Source organism: Rosa chinensis, chromosome 2 (assembly GCF_002994745.2).
Source record: "Rosa chinensis cultivar Old Blush chromosome 2, RchiOBHm-V2, whole genome shotgun sequence".
NCBI lineage: Eukaryota > Viridiplantae > Streptophyta > Magnoliopsida > Rosales > Rosaceae > Rosa > Rosa chinensis.
Window position 1 is genome coordinate 82,598,079 of NC_037089.1, and position 18,171 is coordinate 82,616,249.

Genomic DNA, 18,171 nt, shown 5'->3' on the forward strand with positions numbered 1-18,171 from the left:
ATGCACCCATTCATTTAGAAGTTAGCAAAGACTATAATAGCTTACTACACGTTTAGTACACCAATCCCCAACCCCAAGTCCAAATGTACACACAACAAACTAACCTCATCAGGTGTCAATGCAGGGTAATATCCAAAGTTTTTCATGGTTGCATAGCACTGAAACTTGGTCTCTGATTGTAGTGTCCTTCCCCTTGGAGCTCCCTGCACGGGAAAAACCAATTATACAAATCAAACATCATAACCTTCTTTATTTGCTCTCTTTTTGTCATTACTTCACTCATTTGAAGTTTAATTTTTCATTCAGAGAACAAATGCAACATACACTATTTGTAGAAAAATTTATTGCACTGTTGTTTGAAATTTATATTAATTGCTGTTTGCTGTTTGCTCTTTGTTTATTTGTAAGCTGATTCACATTTACAGAGACATGAAGAAAAAATGAAGTCAAATGGATTCAAAAAGTTTATGAAGCGAGAAAAACTAATTAGCAAGTATTCAAAACAAAAACTTAATATTAACAATATGTACATGAAAAACATATCTCAGATCAAGGTTGGATCTAAAGATCCCTTTTTTTTTTCTTTTTAAGAAAAATAAAGCAAGTATAAGTGATTGTGAGATGAAGTCCTAATGTAATCTTATATGTACATATATGTTAGACTTCTGATATCCATAACCACATAAAAGTGGAAATTCAGCAATCCACTAATTAATAGTGATATAAACACTGAAGTGAAGAATATATTATTCGGGAATAAACTTAGTAATGCATTCAAAAACAGTGGAACTAATCTCTACTATTTTAATGTAAATGCAAAATATTGATGTTGAATACTGATACTGAACAAAAGTGTCCATAGAGAGACAGAGAAAAAAAAAATAAAAAAATAAAAAATAAACTGATATTGAACAAAAATGTAAATAGCAGAACCAAAGTTTAATAATTTGATGATTCATTGAGCTATAGAAACTTTTTAATTGATGCTACATGTAGTTTTCTAATTGTGTTGGTTTAAAGACCAATATGTAGTTTTATTATGTTTTGTTTTTAGAGAAAACAAAATCCAAAATTCACAGATTCAAAAAAATTGATGAACATGGTTAAAGATCACTTGCACAACTGAAGTTGAAAGCTATAAATAATAACATGAGCATTTGAACCAAAGTGATACAGAATCTTGAACATTAGATCAAATTCAACTTGAACAAACTATTGGCGGATTAACAATCAAAATATAGGAGGTGTAGTTTTCCAAAAGAGAAAAAGAAAACAAAACAGTTTAAAAGCTATAAAGTATAAAGAGAAGTGGATACAGTGGTCCAAAATACAAACAAATATTTAAGAGTTTGAAGTATAGTGTTCAATTAACAGAAGAAATATATTTTAAGCTGTATCAAGTCAGCGAGATATTATGCAGTATAGCTGTAGATAAAGAAAGGCTTTGTTAGAAAGACAATCATATAATTCAGATCATATAGCACTTGTAGCAAATTTTAATGCCAGTTTTTTTTTTCCAAATTGACATAAATTGTTATTCACATTTTTTTCATTTGTAAGCTGATTGATATTGACAGAAACAAAAACATGATATAAAGTGAAATAGATTGAAATATAAACCTCCATAGAGCAAAATAACTGATAAAGAGACACCTAACCAGAAAAATTTGAAAACAACAAAAGATACAGCAAAAACAGGTCTCAGGTTAAGGTTACATCTGAAGTTTTAAATGAATTTTGTTTTTTTTTTTTGTTTTTTTGTTTTTTTTTGGATTAATCGAGGATAATAGGGTTTTCATTTAGCTGCTAATAGGATTCTCATATTGGAAACTAACTTGGTGCAATAGGATTCTGATTTAGCAGTTAATCCAATTTCATATTTATTTATACTTTGACCTTCTCATATTCACAGCCACACTAAATTTGAAACAGTGCAATCCACTAATGAACAATAATGTTAACACTGAAGCCAATAGTAAATGATACGGGAACAAATACAGTAATTGATCTAAAGAGAGTGCAGCCAACTTCTACGAATGTAATGTAGTCGTCTTCAGAGTTTTACTTACCTTCAAAAGGTAGATGCATCAGTTTTAGGAAGCCTTTTGAAAACTGCGTTTTGATGAGCTAAGTTTATTTTGATAAAGTGCACACAGTATCTCTGCTGCAAGAAAACAAAAAAATCAAGATAGATGTTATACTAAAGGGAAATCAGACAGAAAGAAAAAAGCCAAACAACCCATGTCTAATCACCACAACCTACGGTTTAAGAAGAACAGTCCCAAAACATAAGATTATAAAGAGAGAGTTGTTACCAGATGCAGAAGAGACCAAAAGCTCCTTCAACCGTACCCCTTTCTAATGCTTTCCCTTGATGCTCAGTGCATATCCTTCCAGTAAGTCTGCACGCCCATGCTAGTGTTGTGTGAAAAAAAGAACATATTTATTGCATTAAGTAACATAAGTGAGGCCTCTTTTCCACTTTATTTCTACATATACCTATATTCAATCAATGAAGACAATAGAACTGACTGAAGAACAAAAGCCAAAAAAAAAAAACCAGAAACCGGAAACCCACCAAATTAATCACCAACATACCCACACAATGACCAATCTCAATACAGACCAAGAAAAGCAGCAACTGAACAATACAAATAATCGTTTGCATAGAACCTGCACAACCAAAACAAAAAAAAAACACATTATCACCAGTGGAACACAAAGAAACCAAATCGCATACATTAAGAATTGAATCAGATAAGCTTCAGTTAACAGAAGAAAGATCAATAGCAATCAATGCCAACCAAATAGCTTCACCCCCGAATAATGCATTTAAGTAGAAGGTTAAACATTATGTCTGTTCATAATAAAAAGAAAAATGAAAACAGGCATCATGCAATTGAAGCCATCAAATCAAGTGAACCCCAATTCTTATTTTGCTTTTGCTGAAAATGAAACCACTTCTTCTTTTGCTGATTACTCTAATCATGAAAAGAAGAAACAATAAGAAGAGGGTTCTTACCATCAGATTTCTACATAGCCTACAATCAATTCCAAGGTTGGAAACTCGATCAGAACAAAAACAAAGGCAAGAAACCCAAAACCCAGACTCCTATTTAGAATAAACAATCAAACACTATTATCACAGAAACCAGGAACAATGAAGCAAAAAAACCAAATCAAACAAACAAACCAAAAACCCAATTTCACCAAAAATCAAAGCAATGAAAAATTCACAAATCGGAGGCCCCAAGTTTCCATCGAAAGACCACAACTTTAAACAAAACCCACAATATTCACATCCAAGTGCAACCAGCCCTGAGAATTAGGCGAGACAATTACCGGATTGAAGATTCAAACTTTTCCTCCGATCTATCTCTCTACCTCCTCGTCCGAAGCAAACAAACACAACCGATCTCTCTAACTCTCTCTATCTAAACAAACACAACCGATCTCTCTAACTCTCTCTATCTCTCAACCCGGATTGAGGATTCAAACTTTCCCTCCAATCTATCTCTCTACCTCAAACACAACCGATCTCTCTCTCGCTCTCAACAATTAGTAAAGATGGTCAGAAGAGTGTAGAAGAAAGAGCAAAACGACGCAAAGATAGGATATATCCAGAACCGAGGTAGAGCCGGAAAAAAAAAAATCTGAAGCGAGGGCAAAAGAGTCAAATCACTTGGAGCCAAATCACTGTTAGTTGAACAGTGTAGGAGCTTTAGTATATGTAAAACTAGAAAACGTGCCCGCGCTTTGCTGCGGAGCAATTGTTGTTTGCAGTTTGTTTCAAAGTGATCTAATTTTGAATAATTACGTATATTACATTTGAATACTACTGGATACAAAATGTAGTCTCTCAGTATTGACAATTATACGATTCCAGAGATGGCTTTTGGTGCTTTTATTCTAAGATTTCAGAGCTAGAATTATGACAAAAAAAATTCAGTCCAAATTAAGACAGATACTCACATCACAATGCAAGCGAACAGATATCAAAATATCTATGTTCTGCTTTGCTACAGACTAAACCAAAGATGGTATATGGTTGATGTGCTTTTAAGTTGAAACATCCAGCCCATCAACTAAATAGCCCGAGCATGAATGAAACATGGTAAAATTGCATTCAATACTAAGAAACAGAAACGAAGCCTAAAACTTCCAATGTGATCCCTTCTCAAGCGATGACCTTATTCCTAAGTTCCACCAATCTGAATGAACATTGATGTATATTATAATTCGGCCCCTGCAATGTACATTTGATAAATTTCATTAAGAATGAAGGGCTATTGCTGATTTCATTTGTGTAGTTAGTGATTATGGTAACATTGGAGCCCAATATGTCAAGTTTCTAAATCTGTGTATCAGTGAACATCCAACTGCTGCAAGAGTGCTAATATTTACAGTTGGATCAGATTTTCAGTGGCTAAAGTGAGATAAAGAAAAAAGAAATAGCAAGTCATTAATACAGAGAGCAACTGTTGGGAGAGAAAATAAGTTTAAAAGTAAACATTATATGAAGATCGAATTGAAATGAATTCTAGTATACATTATATGAAAATTGATAGAATTTACTTTTAATCAAAAGTAGCTTAAGAGTAAATCATCAATTTCATGGTAAAAATATGAGAGGATGAAGAATGAATATAAAGATAGTGATGATCATATTTTTTTAATATGAAAAAGGGTAGTAGTAGAGAATATATTTTTATCAGTCATAGTGAAAAAATAGTTTTTAGAGAAAACTTACCGAGGAAGGGATAAACTATTCTTTAGGTCTGTCTTGCGTTTCGGTCTCAAGCTAAAGAGTGGTTGTAGGTAGAATGGTCTTTTGATGCTTTTAGATATTCATTTCATAAGGTGTTGGCCTCTCTTGGTTTGTTGAGCACTTGATATCTAATCAGCAGCCTATCAAACAAAGTATCATAAACAAAAGACTCACTGTTGTACCCTATAAAACAAAGTAATGAGAAAAACTTCTGAAAAATACACCTGCCACACAAAACTAACCAAAGCACAAAGCATGCATATCGTAAGGAAAAAGGAGAATTACTCAACTGAATCACAATAGTGTTTTAGTTTCATTGATCAAGAATAGGATAGTCTTTTCACAAAAGTGTTTTCATACGGTTGAAAGTAAAGTGAGTATATATACACAAACAACAGAAACAGCATAATGAACATATAACTGTGAAAACGCAAAATCATTGAAAACGTAATTCTTTATCATCAAGTATTGACTTCTGAAGCATTCAGTTCTTGACCGATCAAATACAGGATCCGTAAAAAATTTCAAATCAAATTTGTACGAAAACACAAATACCTTCTATTTGTTTCGGTTTGAGTAACAACTTTCCACCTCTCTCTCTTGGTTCTTTATGATATATATGGCTGTATTCAAGAACTGAGAAATGAACAAAGAGATGATGTGGGTTTTGCTCGATCAGCAAATTTTTACAGATAAAGCTATAAAAGAGGATGAAAGAGTTTTACCGTCAGCTATTCAGAAATTCAACACAGAAGTGAATGATGTGGGTTTTACTTGATCAGTAAATTTTTACAGATAAACCTGTAAAAGAGGGTAAAACTAAACCTGTAAAAGAGGATGAAAGAGTTTTACCATCAGCTATTCAGAAAATAAACACAGAACTGAAATTAGAAGTCGAATTCAAAAATTAAACCCATAAAAAAAACTATTAGTCACCCCAATGCACAATTTTGGTTCAGGTCATTGGAAAATACAGCTAGATACAACCAACAGAGATAATAATCATATTTGTATAACTTTGCAATATTCCACTTTCTTATAAATTTGTCGACATGCATAAATAGACGCTAGAACTTAAAATTTAGTGTTTTCTTGGTAACGTTATGGGTTTCTGATTTAGCTGTTAATCTAATTTCATATCTATTTATACTTTGACCTTCTCATATTCACAGCCACATTAAATTTGAAACAGAACAATCTACTAATGAACAATGATGTTAGCAGTAAAGTTCATGTTGATCAACATTGTAAATTATATAGACACAGACACAAAAACGAAGCTTAGGACAGAAAATAGGAAACTTATTTCAATCATGAGCAATGTTTTAGATGTTCAAAGGAGTTGGGAGTTGGTATGCAAGATAACAAAATTAAGGAAGGAGAACATAGCCTGGAATTCAATCCACAAACAAACTAAATAAGATTAAAAAAATGAGAGCCGATTACCTCAACTGTAAAGAAGACGACCAGGTTGAGATAGAATTCCCAAAGATGAATGATTGCACCTTTGAACAGTTCAGATTGTGACCATACCCAGAGCTTGACACCTAAATCACCAAAATCAAAAGAAAGAGAAGTATCATTTAATGATCCAGTGAGTAGTGATTTCATATCACAAACCAGCAATCGAAGAGCCGTACAAAGCCATCAAAACTAAACTCCAAATATAAACAAAACTAAATCAATCATTGACAATAACAATTCAATAATGTCTACCATTGGTAGTGACTATTTTCCTGTTCAATCAACTTTGATAATAAAACCATCATGATTTTCATTTTCATTCAAACCAAAGCTTAAACCGAAATCACTTTCATTCACATTTTAATTGATATAAAAATATACAAAATTCAACTACAAAAAACTCACTTAAGACCACAATTTTCGAGAGTTGAAAAAGAACCTAAATCAAACACATACCTATTGAAAGCTTGCTCTCAAACTCGATCAACATTCTAGCAGCAACCTTTTCCAAAACAAACCCCAAACTCTGCTTTAAAAGTAGACCAAAATCTTGCTACTCCAGTGATTTACGATCAAAATCTGAAATATCAAACCCACAATTCAAAATGCCAAATTGTATTTGAAATATCGCACATAAACTCTGTGAACTAAACGTTTACAACTTGAATAAGATACCTGGAGAACTTTTCTTTAGCAAATGCTGTAACTCTTGTGTTGATATTGATTTAAAAAATTGAGCTCTCACCGAGGTTTCACTGTTGCTGATTCCTGAACACAATAGATTAGCTATTTTGTTTATATATGAGAAAAATGGCAAACTATAAATTCTGATAACATGAGTGCAAGATTGTAATTGTAAAGAGCATACCTCCAAACTGTTTTGTTAAATATCAATTGCAGTGTGGTTATATTTGCATATAGTGTAAAATATATTCTCATTCATAGATTTAGTAAAACATCTTTGTAAACTATATTTTTAGTGTATTTATTTGGTATATTATCGCTATTATTTATCAGAATTTTCAAACCATTTTTTGATGTAACTCTTGAAAGTGCAACGTACAATTGTCCATGAGTAAAAACAGGTTCAGGTAAATATATACCAACTTGATTGAGCGATTGACCTTGACTTTTATTAATTGTCATAGCGTAACATGGTCTAATTGGAAATTGGCGTCTTTTAAAAATGAATGGCCATTTGTTTTCGGTTGCTGTAAGAACAATTCTAGGTATATAAAATTTTTGATCTATATTCATTCCTGTCAATATTTTTGCTTCTATTAATCGATCAAATAATGCTGTTATGATTAATCTTGTACCATTACACAATCCAGATCGCTGGTTTAAATTTCGTAACAACATAATAGGCATACCAACTTTTAAAGTTAATTTATGTGATGGTAATCCAGTAAACTCAAGTTTATTTAGAAACTCGGTAGGATATAAAATATCAATGTTTTCATTGCTATTGTTGTCTTGAACAATAGTGTCTGAACTTAGATAAGTTGTTACATTACCTGGTAATAAATTTATAGCATAATCATTTATATCTCTTACGGTAGCATTTCGTGGCGTAATTATTGCACGTTCTCTTAAATAATCAAATTTATTGTAATCAACATGAAAATTTGAATAAGTTGCGAGAAAAATGGCTTCTATCGGATCCATATAAGTGCTAATAAGTATATCACTTGGAATTTCAACCCAAGATGTATCTGTGTCATTTTCATAGTCAATTGAATGTATTTTACCTTCTCCGATTGATAATAGCCAATCTGCAAAAGTTGAAATATTTTTTCTATCTTCATCACTCAGATTTTTTTTTAATAATCTCATATTTTCTCTTAAATGAAATATTTTAAATGATTGCCAGAGATATGAGTAATTTAATGATGCTTCAATTATTTGTTCTTTAGTTCCTCCTGCAATAACTGGTAAAATTTGTCTAAAATCTCCACCTAATAAAATTGGTTTACCACCAAATGGTTTATCTTTTTGTATATTATTTGGATATGATAAAATATCACGTAAAGATTTATCCAATGATTCAAAACAATATTTATGACACATTGGAGCCTCATCCCAAATAATTAATTCTGTCTTATCAATTAATTTTGCAAGATGAGTACCCTTTTTAATCGGACATATTGATAAATTATTTATCGTAAGAGGTATTTTAAATCTGGAATGAGCAGTTCTACCATTTGGAAGTAATATTGAAGCAATTCCAGATGAAGCAACAGCTAAAACAATTTTTCCTTCGGATCGGAATTTACTTATTATTGTATGCCATAAAAAAGTTTTACCAGTTCCACCATGACCATGAACAAAAAAGTATTACATGTTTTTTCTTCAATTCCTTGAATGACTTCATGGTAAACTATTTTTTGACATGTATTTAGTTGAGCAACTAAATTTGCATGTTGATGCTTTAATTCAGAACAATTATAATCTAATTCTTCTCTTAATAATCTATTGTTTAATTCCAACATTTTATTTGTATCAGGCATTGGCAATTGATGATCCTTTAATGAACTTGATGACATATTAAATAGTTGTTCTAGTTCAAACAATAATGTATTTTTTAATTCTGATTCAGATAAAGTTAGATTTGGATTTTGAATTTCAGCTCTAGCTTTATACAAAATATCGTCACACATGTTTGACCAGAATGAGTCAAATAATATTTGAGGATTTGCAACGTCACAAAATAAAATAATTGTAACAAAAAGTTGACGAATTTCAGAAGCTATTGCAACGTATGAAGAATTTGTTAATGCTTCGATCCATTCTTTATCATCTCCTAATAAACCTAAAGCTTGACATGCTTCTTGATAGGAAGGGTATATAATTCCATTGATAGTTTTTATTGAATTGAAATCATGGCAACCTTTTTGTATATTTAATAACATTCTCATAAAATATAATTCGCCTGCTGTAGGAGGCACGTTTGTTATTCGTCCAATCATTTCGTATCGTTTTCTTGGTGCCCAATATTTTTTGTCATCATGCCAAACAAACTTAGTTGGAAACTCTGTATAAGTTAATCCACGTGCTTCTGGATAAGTTTTATTTGCCTGAAACCATGCAGTCAACATAGTGTCTTCTGTACTTTTACGTCTTATCACCGATTCAAGAGATTCAGACTCATCAAAAATAATATTTTGTTGCAAAGGTAGATGTATTTTTAAACGTTGTACAGCAGGATATCTAGAATGAATTAGATATTCAAACAATCTCCAAATAGATTCATGAGGAGTTAAATAACGACAATTAAGATAAGTTTGAATTTCATCATTTAAATTTTCTTGTAACAAAATTCGAGCTCGGTCTGGCCCTTTATTAATATATTTAAATAAATATTTAATCAACATAGATTGAGAGCATGATTCAACATTAATATGAGCGTTGTATCTTAATAATAAATTTGAATTATAGGGCACGACAAAATTGTTACCAATATGGACACCATTTTTTTGACAAATTTTGTATGATCATTAGTGCGTTTATATGTTGGCGGTGAATTAGCATCGAATATTGTTTTTGCATTATATGGTTTTGGAAAAAATTTAGAGCATTTTCCATTTTTCATGCAAGGAGATTTTGGATTGATCTGTCCGCAAGGTCCATGAATCATAAATTCGCTGACAATTTTAAAAAGCTCTGGATTAATATTTTTATCTGGTAATTCAGCTGAAATAATAGAATCAATATCTGTGGCTGTGTAACATTTGTAATTTTTTTTCAACCAAAACAACATGTGAGCATGAGGAAGTCCTCTTTTTTGAAATTCTATTGTGCAAACATCTGCATCAATTTGTCCAAAAGGTTCACCAGATTTAATATAAGCAATCATACTTTGTAATTTGATGTTAAATATTCTTGAAATTATGTCAGGCCTGTCTTCAATTTTACACTTGGAATTATTTTTGATGTATCTATCTATTTCTGGCCACTTAACGTTGCAAGTAAAGGTTATAAATAAGTCAGGATTACCATATTGTCTGCAAATTGCCATAGCGTCTTGATAATTATTAATCATATTTCTAGGGCTTCCAGTATGAGAACTTGGTAAAATAATCTTTTGTCCTAAGTCATGACCTTTATTAATTCCAGATGAAGATGCAGTGAAAATTTGTTCATAAATTTCACTTCGGAGATTTTTTTGATTTTTCCTTATCCAATCTAAACGATCTTCCTCAACAGTTGCGTAAGCATCAACTAAAAATTGTTGAAATAATCGGCCACCTTGTAATAAAGTATTTTCTATGTTTCGTCTATCTTGAATTTGATATGTAATATAACTCCGCATTGATATTCTCTCTCTTTTTTGTTGAGAATTTGCAGAAGTTTTTTGCATTAGTAAATTAGATTTATATCCATCTTCACCATATGGAAAAAGAATTGGATATTGCAGTGACATATACTTTGGATGTATTTTGGAAATTCGTTGTAAATGTCTATCATTTGATTCAACAATTATATCTCTATTTGAATTATATTGTCCAATATCGCCAACAATTAGACCGCTGATTTCATCAGATGTCGGTCTTTCATATTGCTTGCTGTCAGTTGGTAAGCAATCAAGTATGCTCATATTAAACAAAGGCAAAGAATGATTTTCGAATTTATCTCTTATTGTTCGAATTTGTTTTGTTAATTCATTAATTTCGTCAAACATTTTAATAAGTCCTTCAACAATATATGGTTTGATGTTTTGATTAACGTGAGTACGATCAATAGCACTAATACGATTTGAAATCTCATTTTTTGTATCATATATATATAATTGAGCATATTTAGGAGATTCACCGTCAGAAGGTAATATAGAACCCATTAAATGATGGACTTGACCACTGATTTTGAAAACATAAGGACCTGATCCAGTATTTATTCGATGATCAATCGTTGCTCCCATAGATGTAAAAGAAAACATTGAATTGTAAACTCTGATGTTTTCTCTAAAAATTTTACTTTCTGAACCATTATTCGGATCCAATAGTGTTCTAAGAAAATCAGGAGTTGGTTTTGGCTCTGGAAGTTTGATCTGTCCTTTTTTGCAACAATTTGTGTAGATAGGTGATATTCTTGTAGATGTTTGTTTAATAGCTTCATCAAACCAAAAGCATGCACCGCAATAATCACATGTATAAACATTGTCACCTGAATCTTCATATGCAATAGCGGATCCTGCGAACACAGTTTTACTTTTTGTCAAATAATATACACAATTATTAATTTTTTTTAACAAAGGTTCATAGAATTTAAAAGTACTAACCTTGTTTACTTCTTTGATATGATGCTTGACCGTATGAATATTGATATTCATCTGTATATAATGTGAAAAAAAAATAGTTATAATATTTGTTAAAACAGTAGTTACATAATCACTATGGATATAGATATACCTGTGACCTGAACAACCTCTTGTTGATCACGATTTTCCATTATGTCAACATTCGGATTGCTCATTTCCCCAAGCTGATTCTCTCTTGTCATTATTGGTTGAGATACTATAAATAATTCAAATAATATCAATTAGTGCATGTCTGGAAATAAATAAAAAACAATTCTTGCGAAAGTCATTTATATAAATTAGACCTACATGTTTTCCACCTCCTCGAGTTAATTGCACTATATTGATTCCCTGCAAAACACACATGATTAAATGTAGTCATTCTTGTAGCAGATAATTGTTCTTTAGCCACATAAAAAACATGTTTTACTCTAATAGTCATCAGCATTCCAAAAAGTTAAAACAGTATTAAATTGAATTATGAAACTTTCAAACAAAGATCCAACTAAAGAAAAAGTGAAACATTATTCTTCAATTTCCAGTTCAATAGTGCTCTGTGACCATAAAGAATGAAAACAAATGTTACTTTCTAAACATTTATAAACTAAAACTCACCTTGTGCAACCACAGTTGAAGGAGAGCGTCCGTTGTCATCCATACAGAAATTATTTTGGTTCTGATTCCTAAACCATTCATCATAGTACTCAAATCCATCAATATTCCCAGATTGATTTGATCTTTCAGCAATTTGGACATCAGACACTATGACAAAAGATAAACAATATCAATTAGTTCATATTTGTAAAAAAACAACAAATTTTGCTAACACTGTTTATATACATTAACCTTTCAGAATGCATAGAATACACCTACTTGTTTTCGATTTCTTTGATCTAGCCTCATCGTATTGATGTCCACCGAACAAAACACAATTAGATTTAGTTCTTCTTTGCCGAATTGCGTGTTCACTTGTATCCCTCTTTGTTCTTCTAAACATTGGTTTTGGTCCCATTACTGTACTCAAACATACACAATAATTTGCACAATATCCAGAACAACACAATGTAATAGCGCAACTATGTCAGCATATGTATAAATCAACTATAGAATGAAATAATTGAAACAGAAAAAACTAAATCTTCTTCCAAAAACTGAGTTCATATCTTCCAAAGGTTCAACACATAATCATTTTTATGTCAAAATCAGTTTCTTCATAGAAAACCTCTTGATCCACCTAGGACAATATTCCCTAGTCAAAAAGAAAACCCTCCATGTGTTAATCATTCAAAAGAAATTTATGCCGACAACTGCGTGCCATTTTCAGCAGAAAAAAAAGATAGAAAGCTTTCGCCATTTTAAATACAATTAAACAATTTTCTCAATTTATTCATGCATTTGAGGTAACAAACACTGAACACAACTTTTAAATATCGAACCTAAAAGATGATCTAATAAGGATTTAATAAAAAAATAAAACCTAAAAGATGATCTAATAAGGATTTTAATGAAATTTTAGCAGAAAGTCTGCCTTTAAAGTTTTGGCGTCTTTTATAACAAAGTTATAGTACATTTAACAACATGAAGTAAACATCTGTACCTGAATTTGAAATACTTGTAGTTTTAGATAACACACTATTCCTGATATCTGCATAACCAAAATCAAATAGCACATTCGATTATTCAAACAATATAAAAAAAAAAAACCACAGTACCACAGCTAAATATGCAGCCTCACTGAAAAAGAATCATCAACTAAAAAATTGTACTTATTCAATTAGCAAAAACAGGAAAAACAAATCAAAAACAATCACAGAATCCTTACCAAAACAAACATTCCATTTTAATCATTAATCCAATTACGTCTTCTCAATAGAAAACAAATAATTACAAAAAATTCAAACAGTTAATAATCTGGCAATAAAAATAACATACCTGAATGAAAACTGGGCACTGAACTAACACCAAACAACAGAATTAGGAACAGTGGCAACAGAACAATGTAGATACTCCTTTGCATATAACCTATAGAAGCAAAACAAAACAACTATGACCGGTGGACCAAAAAAAAAAAAAAAAAGACCAGATCTATATACTGTATACACATTGAAGCTATGTGATTAAATTTATATTGATAATGTGCACACAGCATCTCTGCTATGACGAAAGAAAAAATACATTAGTAATTAAAGATTTCACATAATTTTATTGAAAATTATGTATAAAAATCATTTCATAATACATTAGTAATAAAACCATTTCATTGAAAATTGCTTATATCTGCAATACCTGCTATCCAAGCTAAACTCAAATGTATAACAATCATTCATTCTTTGAATTAGTTTACTCCAGATATACACTTTACATTGAGAACAGTGCTAAAATGTCTATATATATATATAAGATATATATATATATATATATAAAAGCCAAGGCATCAGAACAAAAACAAAGGCAAGAAACCCAAAACCCAGAACATTAAGAATTGAATCAGATAAGACAATGCATCCACCAAAGAAAGAAACACCCCTTGGCAAAATGTATTAGTACTTGTCATCGAAAAGCAGAAGAAATACTGTTGTCAAGACAAAGTATCTTTTTTGGACCTGTAATCTCTGAGTGAATTGAATCATAGCTTGATCAAGTAGTTAAAGCAGGAAATTCAGTAAATTATAAAGGCATATGTTTTAATTACCCAAACAACAATAATCTTTACAAACATAACGTCAAACCGTACATCAGTTCAATACACATAAACATCACAAACATAACTTCAAACCTTTTCAATCAATTCCGAAATCCCAATCCGAAACACAATCACAACTCCTAAACCAAAAAACCCATATATGCATGAATTCTAAACAAACAACTACGCAAAAACCCGACTACTTAAAAAATAATAATAATAATAATAATAATAAAGCTAAAAAAAACTTCCAAACCTGCAATCCTCAATCTGTCGAAATCCACCAAAACCACAGCCTTTGATCAAACCAAAGGAGAAGTCAGCAAACCAACGAACTTTATTGTGGTCTGCACAATAAAGCAAATGCAAATATTAGAAAAAGAATTTAAGCTTCAGAAGAAAGCTGCATTCTACATACATAAAGAAGTATAACAGGACCCATCTCTATTGATTTGTGAACTTTGGTTTTAATAACTTTGTAGCTTAGATATCAAGAAATCATAAAACATAAATAAGACAAAGCAATGAAACAAAGCAATGAAAGAAAAGATCCTATAACAAAGAGAATGGCGAAATGATCTTCCAGTAGTTCAAGATAATTTACTTAAATAGTACTTTAAAAGTAGAAATGAAAGGCCGGGGTAGTAACAACAGATCTAAAATTGAAGCTGGAAACAGAAGGAAACAAACAAAATAGAAAGAAAGTTGTAGCAAATCATTTTGGATACTTGAACCATTGAAAACTTAAAAGTTGGCTTATTAAATGAGATCAAATTGTATGTATTTAAAATTTAAAAAAAAAAAAAACACAACAATGATAAAGGAAAAAAGATAAAAAAAATGTGGCTGAGTGTTTGTTGTGCTTGAAAGTATCAGATTGAAATGGTGGATTCATAAGATAAACAGAGAACTGACTGGAAAATATCAGATTGTTACCTTCAAAGTATTGCAGTCAATTACTCATATGCCAAGTCACGGAAGAAATAAAGTTCCTACAATAGGAAAACATTGAGTTAATGCCTCAATTATGACAGATCAATAAATCCATATAAAAGTGACCAATGTAAACTAAATTGAAGAACAAACAGCGATGAGTGAAAACAGTGCAGTGATATGAACAAAAAAAAGTAAGCAGTTATTATGTTACATTCATTTTATGAAAAGAAACATCTATGTGCAGAGATTACCTATCAAACGATGACTATTATGAAAGAAAAATGTAAATAGCACAACTAACAAACTATTGGGTATTCAACAATAGACTGTTATCTATGAATGCAAAGTAATGAAATGTTTAGAGGCAAAACAGAAAAGAAACCCAAAAATAAAAAATAAAAAAATAAAGGAAAGAAGAATAAAGAAAGAACCAAACAAAGATGTAAATAGCAGAACCAAAATCTAATAGTTTGATGATTCATTGATCAACTAACTTTAATAAATTTGTACAGCATCAGGAGTACAGTTTAAGAATCATATGAATTTGTTGGCATAAGGAAGTTTATTTTAACAAATTTGTATAACTTTAATAAAATATGCATGTCAGTTCATAATTTAATAACTTTAATAAAATATGCATGTCAGTTCATATTTTAATAGTAAGTTAAATTTGTATAACTTTGCTGCACGTTAGAGTGAAGGTGAAGCTAATATATAAGAATCCTCTCATCGTTTAAGGTGAAGGTCCTTGCTATTCCATTTAAGGTGAAGGTCATAATTGCAGACAAATTTGCTCCTGATGCAAACAGCAAGGTTTGTTTTCGTTAGGCGATAAGGTGAAGGTCCTTGCTATTCCATTTAAGATTCTTGTCTCTGTTGCGCCATCTGGCCATTTGTTTGGCACGGGTTCTAAGGTGATTATGCCCTTGACTTTACATACGTTTCGCTTCTCAAACATAAATTTCTTAGAATGAGAATCGCTTCTCTCAGTTACTAACTGAAAATGCAAGAGAGATGGAATGTAAAATAATAACACACATGTAAAGATCTTTTGTTAGAACTTATCGAATTTTTGTTAAAATGTAGTGTTAGCTGTTAGAAATAAGAAACAAACTGAGTAATAATGACATCAATCGTTTTCAGAAGGACAGTAATATGGCTAAAATCAAACAAAATCACTTTAGGTATATGAAATTTTACGAAGTCCACCTCTTACCCAGTCCTAAACTTAAACACTGGAAATAGTGTGTGTGTGTGTGTGTATATATATATATATATATATATAGACAATCAAATAAGAGTAAGAGACAAATAAAATAGAAGATACAATTAAATAAGAGGTAGAATTTGAGACTAATACGAAACAGTATTAACTCAAATATTGAGTCTCAATTATTGCAGAATTCCTTATATCAAACTGTAACCATGCAGGACTTTCCTCAGTTCATATGTGTATAGTGGGTGGACAATGATTCATGAGATGCCCAGTGATTGACGAAATTCAAGTTCAAATTTACACAATGAAGTGAAAACTTGGAATCGACCCGAAATTAATCTTTATGATACATAACCAATAAGCATAAAAATTATTTTGGTGTATTAATATGTACCTTGAATCAGTGAAGTAGAGCAGTTCTTCTCCTCTTTTGGATTTCTCTGCCTCTTCTGTCCTTCCCGTCCCCCCCTTCTTCTTCTTCTTCTGTTTCTTCCTTTCTCCCCTCTGAAAACCCAAAAGCCACAACTATGCAAACTATAATAAGAAATCAATCACACACAATCGAATATGACTAATTGAATAAAATTAATAGAAATCAAATAACAAAAGCAAACTTTAGTGATACATATAGTGATTATTTTTTACCATGACATAATCAAAACAAAATAACTATCAATATTCCACAACAAAAAAAAGAATCAAGAGATCGAAACCCATGTATTAACTGAAATCCAAAACTTTGAAATCACCCAAAAACAAAACCTCACCGTGAACCTCTTCCTCTTCTAATCAATAACCGAAATCCCAAACTCAAGAACAAACAATACCCCTAAAACATCAAAGCCCATATCAATTCTAAGCCAACCACAACATAAACTCGAACGAAAACAAAAAAATCCAACAATCCATTACAAAATACCTTATACAATAGCTTCCGTCGATGTTAAACCTTTCAAAATCCAGACAAACAACAACCCACTACTTATATCGAAACGAAACCCACACAAACCTCTCCTTCTGTTCTCTCAATCCCAACGACCTTTCCCTCCCTCAAACTTTGTTTTGTGCTCCCACACAAAATTTCTTGCTGCATGATTTGGAGGCAAATATATACACAAACATACAAATTTATTGAAGTTAGTTGATCAATGAATCATCAATCAAACTATTAGATTTCGGTTCTTAATTTCTTCTTCTTTCCCTTTTTTTTTTGGTTTGGGTATCATATCAATGAAACAAACGATAATAAACAAACAAACACTATTATCACAGAAACCAGGAACAATAGAGCAAAAAAACCAAATCAAACAAACAAACCGAAAACCCAATTTCACCAAAAAACAAAACAATGAAAAATTCACAAATCGGAGGCCCCAAGTTTCCATCGAAAGACCACAACTTTAAACAAAACCCACAATATTCACATCCACGTGCAACCAGCCCTGAGAATTAGGCGAGACAATTACCGGATTGAAGATTCAGACTTTTCCTCCGATCTATCTCTCTACCTCCTCGTCCGAAGCAAACAAACACAACCGATCTCTCTAACTCTCTCTCTCTCTCAACCAGGATTGAGGATTCAAACTTTCCCTCCGATCTACCTCACTACCTCCTCGTGCGAAGCAATCACAGACAACCGATCTCTCTCTCTCTCTCTCTCTCTCTCTCTCTCTCAACAATTGGTAAAGATGGTCAGAAGATTGTAGAAGAAAGAGCAAAACAGTGCGAAGAAGATATATCCAGAACCGAGGTAGAGCCGGAAAAAAGAATCTGAAGCGAGGGCAAAATGGTCCAACCACTTGGAGCAA

The 18,171-nt window shown here is 31.5% G+C and overlaps 1 protein-coding gene across 2 annotated transcripts; it reads right to left on the reverse strand.

Annotated features, from left to right (window-relative positions):
- Positions 1-2,695: 2,695 nt before the first annotated feature.
- On the reverse strand, positions 2,696-18,096 carry LOC112186758. 2 transcript variants are annotated; one of them, XM_040514895.1, is made up of 19 exons: positions 17,830-18,087; positions 16,758-16,867; positions 15,148-15,203; positions 14,468-14,558; positions 13,461-13,550; positions 13,126-13,173; positions 12,402-12,542; positions 12,144-12,290; positions 11,838-11,879; positions 11,641-11,745; positions 11,511-11,561; positions 11,396-11,422; positions 6,908-7,000; positions 6,689-6,811; positions 6,215-6,315; positions 5,494-5,593; positions 5,324-5,404; positions 4,751-4,896; positions 2,696-4,246 (listed from the first exon to the last, which is right to left on the reverse strand). In XM_040514895.1, the coding sequence occupies exons 5-14, from the start codon at positions 13,543-13,545 to the stop codon at positions 6,786-6,788; spliced, it is 765 nt and encodes a 254-aa protein (XP_040370829.1). In that variant the 5' UTR covers positions 13,546-13,550; positions 14,468-14,558; positions 15,148-15,203; positions 16,758-16,867; positions 17,830-18,087; the 3' UTR covers positions 2,696-4,246; positions 4,751-4,896; positions 5,324-5,404; positions 5,494-5,593; positions 6,215-6,315; positions 6,689-6,785. The 2 variants fall into 2 exon arrangements, with proteins under 2 accessions (XP_040370829.1, XP_024181033.1); XM_024325265.2 differs by lacking the exons at positions 2,696-4,246; positions 4,751-4,896; positions 5,324-5,404; ... (2 more) ...; positions 6,689-6,811; positions 6,908-7,000 and adding an exon at positions 8,497-9,359 and having other exon boundaries at positions 17,830-18,096.
- Positions 18,097-18,171: the final 75 nt, after the last annotated feature.

What these genes read in the sequence shown, in the direction of transcription:
- LOC112186758 (XM_024325265.2), bottom strand. Translation starts at nt 13,545, where the DNA reads ATGCAAAGGAGTATCTACATTGTTCTGTTGCCACTGTTCCTAATTCTG. An exon ending in ATCAAAGAAATCGAAAACAA is followed by an intron (nt 12,291 to 12,401) that starts GTAGGTGTATTC and finishes CTTTTGTCATAG; the next exon opens with TGTCTGATGTCCAAATTGCT. An exon ending in CTCGAGGAGGTGGAAAACAT is followed by an intron (nt 11,746 to 11,837) that starts GTAGGTCTAATT and finishes AATTATTTATAG; the next exon opens with TATCTCAACCAATAATGACA.